Consider the following 9,632-nt stretch of genomic DNA (forward strand, 5'->3'; position numbering starts at 1 on the left):
CCGACTTCGGCTCAGGTCACGATCTCACGGTCCGTGAGTTCGAGCCCCGCGTCGGGCTCTGTGCTGACCGCTCAGAGCCTGGAGCCTGCTTCCGATTCTGTGTCTCCCTCTCTCTCTGCCCCTCCCCTGTTCACGCTCTGTCTCTCTCTGTCTCAAAAATAAATAAACGTTAAAAAAAAATTAAAAAAAAAAAATAAAAGCAAGTGTTCTCAAATTAAGGAGGACACTTCCATTAATTAATAAGCAGAAGCCTCCAGAAGGTTTAAATTCCAAGGTAGTTTCCTTGAAACATTCACTGCAAAACCCTAGTGAAAATTAAAGATGGAACAGGAACCTATAACAACAAAACTGTAAGACTCACGTAACTCCCCCCTACTTCCCTCCTTGCTCTTTGGGCCCTCACTCCAGTGTGAAATGTTTCTCGCTGTGAAAAGACTCCACAGCTATAAACAGAAGTCAGCCAAGTCAATGGCCTTACAGACACCCCCGTATGTACCTTCATAGGAAAAACTCCACATGAGCCCCGCCCAGAGTTGATGAAACTGAGGGTTCTTCTGGAAACTGCTACATTATTTCCTTAAACAGTTAAGTGATTTCTGGTAAATACCGTGGCCAGCAGAAGGGGTCCTGCAAAAACTGGCAGAAGCCATCCAAGGGTGGAGACTCGAAGGAGAATCCACTTCTTCCAAATTTCTGCCCACAATGCCTGGTCCGGAGAGGATAACAAAATTTCCTGTTGTCCCACCCTTTCCAAATCCACACCCATTGCTTATGGATCCTTTCTCTCCCAGAGACAGCCGTTGCCTCCTTGCTGGTGTCATCCTGCACCACTGCTCTTAGCTCTCTGCCTGCCTGGGACGTGTGGCTTATGGGTTTCTTCCTTTGGCTGTGACTGTGGGTGACCCTGGATCTGGGGAGGGCAATATTCTCTGCACCCTCTCTGGGGACCCATCTTACACCCAAGGGGGTTATTCCATATGCCAGAAATACTTAAAATGTAAACTATGCACTCAGAGGGAAGGAAGCAAATTGAGGCACATACTTGGATCAAACTTTGATGTCATTTCACGTAAATCCAAGTATTTGAGACACCGAGACCAGCTGGACTGACAAATGCGAACAGAACTAGAAATGCAGCTTTTGGGTCAATCCAGAGTGCCCCTGTTCCTTCACCCACCCCCACACTTCTCGTAGTTCTGGAAAAGGGCTTATAGATGGTTGGCTTTTGGAAAAGAAAGTCTTTCTTGGAGGAACTTGCATTCTTTCTTCACCCTTAAAGTGATCAATCTTATCACACTTTTGACATGTAAACACAGGCCACAAGCGCCCAGGACTGAGAGAAACAAAGGAAAAGAGACCGTTTTAAAATACAAACTGCTAAAGGCCTCCTGTGCCTAAATCCTGGCTCAGTGTCCTTCATAATCCTGGGGACACATATAAATCTTAACACTTTCTCCATAAATGTCTCCATAAACATCAGTGACTCAAGGGTCTTTGCAGCGATCTGTGTGTCCACAAATACACATTGTCAATGTGAGGTATTTTTCTCTCTGGAGACATTGTCAAAATTAGTTTGCAAAGAGCTCCATTTCCTTGGTTTGAAGGCAAGCACTTGCAAGGATTGGGCATTCTAAACCTCTCAGAATGATAGAAACTAACCAATGTGTGTTTCAACTTCACATGATCTGGGCAATTATTTGGTTGTTGTTTTAAATAAAATAGACATATTTTTTAGAGTTATTAGCACTAAAATTAAAACTTTCACATGCGTGGATTTACTAAAAGTCAAATAAGTAGATGTGGTCTCTTCAAAATCTTAAAGAAAATAGCTTGGGATAATGATGGATTTTGATATTTCCTAACATTTTTCTTTTTGAGTTTTAATTTTAATTCCAGTGTAGTTAACAGGCAGGGTTCTATTAGTTTCAAATGTACAATCTAGTGATTCAGCACCTCATACATCACCCTGTGCTCATTGGGATGAGGGCACTCCTTATTCCCATCACCTATTTAACCCATCCCTCCCCACGTCTCATAAATTTTTTATGGGTAATTTCAGCTCAACTTCATGAACAAGTAAATTGAAAGATGTAAATAAAATAACTTTTTTAAGATAATGTTTTAAATAGTCTCCCAAATCTTTTTGGTGACCTAAATCCTTAAAGTTCTGCTGAGTTAAGTCAAGTATTAAATTAGATAATATTCATTAAATATCTAGATCATTTCCAAGTAAGATAAAACACTCACTTGTTAGTTAATGAACATAGGTTTACCTACTTTTGGTTTTGGTATTGCAGAGAAACTGAAGATAACTTGGGCTTTTTCAGAAATGTATTTTGTGACTTACTGAAAGATTGTTTTATGATGATGCGCATGTTTCTAGACTTTTTGAAATGTATCCATAAATTTACCAATCTAAGAAATGCTGGTGTAACAGATCACAATTGCTGGCTTATTTTATTTAAAAAGATTTAAATATTTATTTATTTTTTAGAGACAGACAGAGTGCAAGCAGGGGAGGGGCAGAGAGTGAGGGAGACACAGAATCTGAAGCAGGCTCCAGGCTCCAAGGTCTGAGATGTCAGCACAGAGCCTGACACTGGGCTCAAACCCACGAAGCACAGGGTCATGACCTGAGAGGAAGTCCGACGCTTAACCGACTGAGCCACCCAGGCTCCCCAACAATTGCTTGCTTATTAGCTTTCATTAAAAATGAAGTTTCTAAAAGAACAGAATTTTAATAAATGTAATTCAGACTACTGGAAATAATAAGGGAAACAACCTGGAGTGCAAGGAAAGTAAGATGTGTCTTTTTAATAAGAAAAAGTATGAGAAATGGAAATATGTTTTTGAGGGAGGGAAAAAAAGATTTTTTCCTAGGCAAGCCTGGTTATCTGAAGAGGCAAACTCAAGAAAAAGCCTGAATGTAAAAGAGAAGTTGTACAAGGGGATGTTTGGAAAGGAATGTTATGTGTGGTCAGGATCGGTTAAGACTGGAAGGAAGAATTTTTTAGGGCGCCTGGATGGCTCAGTCGGTTAACTGTCCAATTCCTGATTTGGGCTCAGGCCATGGTCTCAAGGTTCCTGAGATTGAGCCCCTCCCCGGCTCTGCACTGACAGTGTAGAGCCTGCTTGGGATTCTCCCACTCCCTCTTTCTCTGACCTTCCCTCACTTGTGCTCTCTCTCTCTCTCTCTCTCTCAAAAATAAACAAATATTTAAGAAACATCACCCTTCATACTTTCATCAAACGTGAAACCCTTTCTTCCTCTTCTCTTTTCCTTTGCTTTGGCGATGGCCCTCATTTGTTTCTCCCAGGTAATTGCTAGCAAGGGTAAACTCTGGACTTTAGAGGAAACTTCTATTTCAGACTAGCAGTAAAGGTAACTGATCTTAGCTTTACTCAAGCTAAAGAAGACCTCTCATTGGTTGACTTCCCTCAGTTTACATCCTGAGTTAGAAGGGACCTCCCAGGAAGCTTCCATGATCCAGGATTCCCTCCTTTGGAGGGGCCCTACTTCCCTGGTTAAGGATAAATTGTAAATGAGGTATGTTCAGGACCTTCTCCTTCATTCTTGAATTTGTTGCAGAACCTCTTACTAAAGTAATGGCTGCCCAACAAAAATCCTTAGACTCTGGCGCAAAAGTACTTCCTGAAAATAAGATAGACCTTGATTATCTCTTAGCTGAGCAAGGCTGGGTCTGTCCTCTAACCAAGACCACCTGCTATACCCCGATTAACAGGTCTGGGGAAGTTAAAACTCAATAACATCAGGTCACTGAGCAAGACTCTTGACTTCAAAGAGTTACTCGATTTTCATTGCTTTGAGTCTTGGGAACTATCCCTTCAAACTGTACTCCAAACATGAGGAATTATCCTGTATTTTGTAATTACAATAAGCTGCCTGGTGGTTCTCTCAAAAGCTTTAAATGCAAGTTCAGAGCCGGTTACCTGCAAACTAATGATGTCTCTAAGATTGGAATGTCAAAAGAAAAGAAACCAAGAGAACAGAATGACCAACTCAAACACTGTAGAGCTGAAGCGGTAACCTCTGAACATTCACAGGCCAAAAGGTCAAGACCTGTGAATATCACAAGAGCAACCACAAAAACTGTGAAAACTTCAGAGAGGTTGCTGAGTGCTGTTAATGCCTTCAATTGTGTCTCTCTAAGTTAAACCGGGAGTCTGATCAAAAGGCAGAGCTGTTAAAAAGAAAACCACAGGCTCAAAATGGCCTCACTCAACTTAAGACCCCAAACCAGTAAACCAAGACTTCATCCCTGCCCAGCTGCAGTTTCAACCCCCAGAACTGTAGCCTTGAATCAGCGAACATGGGCGTTTCCTGGTCCGCACTAGGCAGTGTACTGATCGACCCTCTCCATTCCCCTTATGAGAGTGACCTTGCAATAATAATGTTCTTTGCTAATAACCTTTTTCATTCCCTATCTTTAAAAATCTCCCCATTTCTGTGCCTCTTTGGAGCCCCTCTCTACTTGCCAGATGAGATATTGCCCGATTCGTGAAGAGATCAGTCAGATCTTTAAAATTTACTCGAATGAATTTTTGTGATTTCACAGATTCTTAGTGTGTCCAATGATCAAATTAGGGCCACACATTACCTTCGCTTTCAGCTGGACTATGATGAGAGCACATGAAATTATGTCAGTAACAACGCTTGATCTTGAAAGCATAACATGGATTAATTTTTTTTACTTTTTGTTTTTTATTAAACATTTTTAGGTATATTTATTTATTTTGATGGGGCGGGGAGTGCAGAGAGAGAGGGGGACAGATGATCAGAAGCAGGCTCCATGCTGACAGCAGAGAGCCCGACGCGGGGCTCGAATCCACCAACCATGAGGTCTTGACCTAAGCCGAAGTCAGACACTTAACCGACTGAGCCACCCAGGTGCCCCACGGATGAATTTTTTCATATACTTATTGTATTTATTTATGTCCTTCCTTATAACTAACTAAAACAAGATCACACAGGCAGCCTTAATTTTTTAGCTCTGTAGCTAAGAAACAGAAAAGAAGCAAATGAGCACAGCATAAATTTAATGTAATCATTGGGCTGAAGTATCCTCTTAAGTTTTGATTTCTCTAGTGATTGGAGAAAAGTAAAAGGTATAGTAAGTTCCATGGTGATGTGTATGATAAGGGAGAAGTTCCTGTTTTATGACGTGTCTTACTTGGCACTTATTTCTGAAATGAATGTTTCCCAGCGTCTTCTCATAACCACAAAGCTAATGGGGCATTTCTGTTAATGTAATTCTGCAGCAGATTTCTAGTGCTGTTTCTTGGAAGTTTTTGGTTTGTTGTTGTTTTTGAAAAAAGCTTGTGTGTGTGTGTGTGTGTGTGTGTTTATGATACATATACACGAAAGAACAAAACAATGAAGTGATTCCAAAGGCAGATAAACTCATCTCGTCCATGTTTTCAACCAACCACAATTAAGAAAGAGCACCTAGGACACACACAAATTTTATTATGAAAATTGTTACCCACATGACTTTATGTTGATCAATGCATGATGATAAGAGATTTTTATTGATCTTTTTTAAAGTTTTTATTTTAATTGCAGTTAGTTGACACACTTACAGGCTATATTAGTTTCAATATAAAGTCACTGTATGGAAAAGAAAGAGATCTTTAAGAACTTTAAAGTCAGCTCTTGAAGATCTTTTAACATTTAACAGGTTTATACTAACATGTTCCTTCTTGGGATTTACCCAAAAACCTATGCCCTAAACCCATTTTTTAAATAGTGCACCAAAATAAGATTACGCTCACCAGAACAGAAAAAGAATCAACCAAAATTATCTTACACCTCTCTCTTTCTGCATGCAATTGTCAATGATCTTTTTAAGGAATTTTGTCTTTGTACGTATGTCGTGCTTTTTTTTTTTAAACACTATAGAGAAATACAACTGTCACCTCACGTTTTATATATTCAGATGGCTATCAATGTGACTTGACCTGTCATTCTATCCTTGCACTGAGGTGCTGAGCTTCTCAGATATCTGGAAGGGATGATGTCTAAGAGTCCACAATGGTGCAGTTATGTTCTATTTCTATGGACTGTTTTACAAGGCACTTCCCACATGCTGTAACTCATCTAACCCCCCACAACCATCCCTGAGTGCTGGCTCTGCCCATCACTGGCACAACTCTCCATAAGTTATTTAAACCCTCTAAACCTTATTTCCTTGTGTGTAACATGGAGTCCTCCAAATTCAGTTCACATCACTGGCACTGGGGGATCAGATGAGATAATGCACATGAACCTTTGGCATAAGTGTCTGGCACAGTAATAATCACTCAATAGGAACTGGTTTTCATCAGGATTATTGACATGTCTACAAGCACAACCACTCCACAAAATGATATGCGGGAGTTGGGCATCGTGGGGCGTGCGTGACTTGAAAGGTAAGACTGATTTCTTTGCTTGATGGAAAATTTACCTAGAACAGACTCCTTCCAACATGTAAGATTCTGCTGTGGATCCTAGGGTCGGACGCATTTATTTTGGTAGCAACCCTTCAGGTCAGCAGTGGGTGCCGAGGACTGTACGACAGCCACTGCTTTTGGTTATTTCTCCATCCAACAAGTATTTATAGAGCACCTGCATCACAGCAAACTCTGTGCTAAGAGCTATGAGCACAGAAGGAAAACAAGACAGTCTCAAACATTACCTGCTAGTTGTGAGAAAAAACCATTCATCATTCAAGAACTTCAACATCTCCATGTGCAGAAATACAAGGTATGAATTGATCTACTGAACTACGTAGAATCAGACCAACCCTTTCTGTAATTGTGGGCTCATATTTATAATAACTCTTTCTTCTCTGATGACAAATTCTATCTGTCATCTATGTATGTATGTACGTATGTACCTATCCATCCATCCACAACACAGCCACGTGCCAATTAATGCATATGAACAATCAAATAATATTTGCTATTATTTCTTGCAGAGCTCACTGCTGTTAACTCTACAGAAGCTTCTTCGAAAGACGAAAATGGTAAGTTTGTCTATATGCTTGCCTTTATGTTATGCGATAGCATTTTTGCCCTCACAATCAGGTTAACTTTTAAACTTCCCTGACTTCAGATAGAAACCTCACAATGGTTGGATCTTCCAAAATAGACTGAGTGATAATTTAAGTCAATCCATCATTTCCCGGGGATCATCTTCACACAGTAAATGCAGGTTTGGGAATGAGAGGACCATAAAGTAGGGGTGCAGCAAGGGCCTCTGAAGTCTTTCAGCAATGGACTTCATTCACTTCTGTGGCCTTTGTTTCTACTGACTATGGAAAACATCATATCGAGTCGCTTCTGGAGTTTTTTTTTAAGCCTTTGTTCTTGCTCATAGTTAATGAATGAACTGACACTGAGAGGTTCCCGTTCAGAAGGCGTTGTGTGTACTGTGAGTGCCTTTTGTTTAATTCTTAATACTCACCATGGAAGATTTATTCCCATTTTATGCATGAGGGCAATGAGCTAAAATTAACGAAATCTCTTGCACCATGCCACACAATGAGATCTGGAGCTGCAACCCGGAACAACTGAATCCAGAGTTCATATACTAACTTAATTTTTATTCTCCCTCTAAGTCCAAAGCCAAGGGCTTGAGACAGGCTGCACCCTTTGGAGATGCCACAGACTGGATTTTCACCTCAATTGTTTCGTTATTAGTTGCATGAATATGGGCACATTACTTACATTTGCTGAGCCAGACAGGAATTACACAAATAACGCCTGAGTTAGCAAAGCCATAGGAGCACATATGTGGAATGTCTAGCATCGGGTATCTCATTTAGCGGACACATTGTAAGTACTGGTTTCTAGCCCTTTCTTCCAACATATGTGGGAAAGTAAGAAAGTGACATGGAGGGTTGGCTATAGTCTTGCTGATCTGCCCTCCAAGTCCAATATCAAGGGGCCTCTGGACCTTATGTAACATATTACCTGACCAAGGGCAAGTTTTGATCGCATCACCCCTTGAGGTCCCTTTCACACCAAGGGCTAATAATTTTGGGGTTCTGACTTTATGGAGATAAAGCATGTAAGGGAAAGACTTGGCCTTGTGGTTCATTGAGTAGCCAGCCTGGTCCATCATTATTTTCATTAATTATTTCTGACATCATGTATTTCCTGTTACACTTCGAAGGATATGAAATACTATAGTCCTATAACATAATAGCTAGAATGATAGATACTCAGGGAGAAAAAGGAATGAGTTTGATCTCCTAAAGTTGCAGAGAAATTGAATTAATCCCTTACTTCCATTTTATGTAATGCCCTCTTAACACAAACCTCTCACCCACCAAATTTCCGCCATGAACACCACCAAATTTCCATGATTTGTACCATTGCTAGGAATCTCACTGAATGCACAACATGTAATGGCTGAGATCCTTCAAAATAAGCAATTCAGCTTTATATCTGTGCTTAATCATTTGATATCTTGGATAGGTATTACGTGAAGTGATGCAGAATTACACAGTAGCTGAGGATATGTGCTTGAACATCATGTTCCTGGATTTGATATTTGGCTCCTGGTACTAATGATAGAACACTAGGCAATTACTTCTATATCCTCAATTTATTTTTTAAAATGGGAATGAAAATAATAATCTCAGAGGTTATTACAATTAAATAAGATTAAAGTTTTGCATGCGAAGCTCTCAAGTAAGTGGCAGTGAGTTTGTGGTCAATGGACATTGGCAATTATTCTTACTTCGAGACATAGTCGGGGTGAGGAAGTGCTAAGAGCTCTTTATCACCAATGATCTTTTCCATTGGATTCGCTCATTAAAAATGTGACTGTTCCTTTGAATATGTGGGAATGTTCTAAGTCAACTTCTCAGAGGTTGGTGATTGAGTTGACCTGCAAGCTGGATTCTGAATTGTCCTGGTGGCGGTGGTAGTGCTGATGGGGGTGAAGATGTTTAATGTCAGGTTGTGGTGGTGTCGGGCAGTCACTTCAACCCAGGTCATCTGAAATGTATGCTGTCAACCCCTCTCTTTGAAAGTCCTCGCCTTTCAAAAACACAGGTGAAACTAACCGATGGCTTCTTTTAGACCCCCTGCAGCTGCAGCTCGTGAACACCTCTGCCTACTGCACCTACCTCCTCCTCCTCGTCAAGAGCCTGGTCTACACCGTCATCACCGCCATCTGTCTGCTTGGGAGAGCGGCACTCTGTGACAATGGGAAGAGTTCCTGACCCGTGGTGGCACAGGGTCCATGTTTCTCCATTGACTGTTGTCACTGAAAGTGTCTGCTATGGGTCTAGCGGGGCTTTCTTTCTGGGTGGTTCATTTCAGTTCACACGTTGTCTTTTTCTATGTGTCATCATTGCAGAATGGGTTTGCAAACTCCTGGGCAAACAGGAAATGTCACTCTGCACCAAGAACAGACTCTGCCATGAGTCAGGGGTGGGGCCGGGGGCACCACAGGGGCTTCAGCACCGCTCTCTCCTTCACGTCTACCAGCTCGTCAGCCACCCAGCACCCTCGCCTCTGAGTACAGCTCAGAGCGTGCAGCTTCCATCGCGGCCCCTGGAGCTCTGTATCCAGATAACTGCCTGGAGGCCTTTTATTTTACATACATGGAAGCCTTCATC

The 9,632-nt window shown here is 41.3% G+C and overlaps 1 gene segment (V, D, J or C); it reads left to right on the forward strand.

Annotated features, from left to right (window-relative positions):
* The window catches only part of LOC125929817 (T cell receptor gamma constant 2-like), a 134,505-nt gene extending 124,879 nt beyond the window's left edge, over window positions 1-9,626 (forward strand). The window contains 2 exon segments of the C gene segment in view: window positions 6,978-7,025; window positions 9,091-9,626. Coding sequence covers window positions 6,978-7,025; window positions 9,091-9,233 — 191 coding nt within the window.
* Window positions 9,627-9,632: the final 6 nt, after the last annotated feature.

The sequence above is a fragment of the Panthera uncia genome, chromosome A2 (genome assembly GCF_023721935.1).
Source record: "Panthera uncia isolate 11264 chromosome A2, Puncia_PCG_1.0, whole genome shotgun sequence".
Lineage (NCBI taxonomy): Eukaryota > Metazoa > Chordata > Mammalia > Carnivora > Felidae > Panthera > Panthera uncia.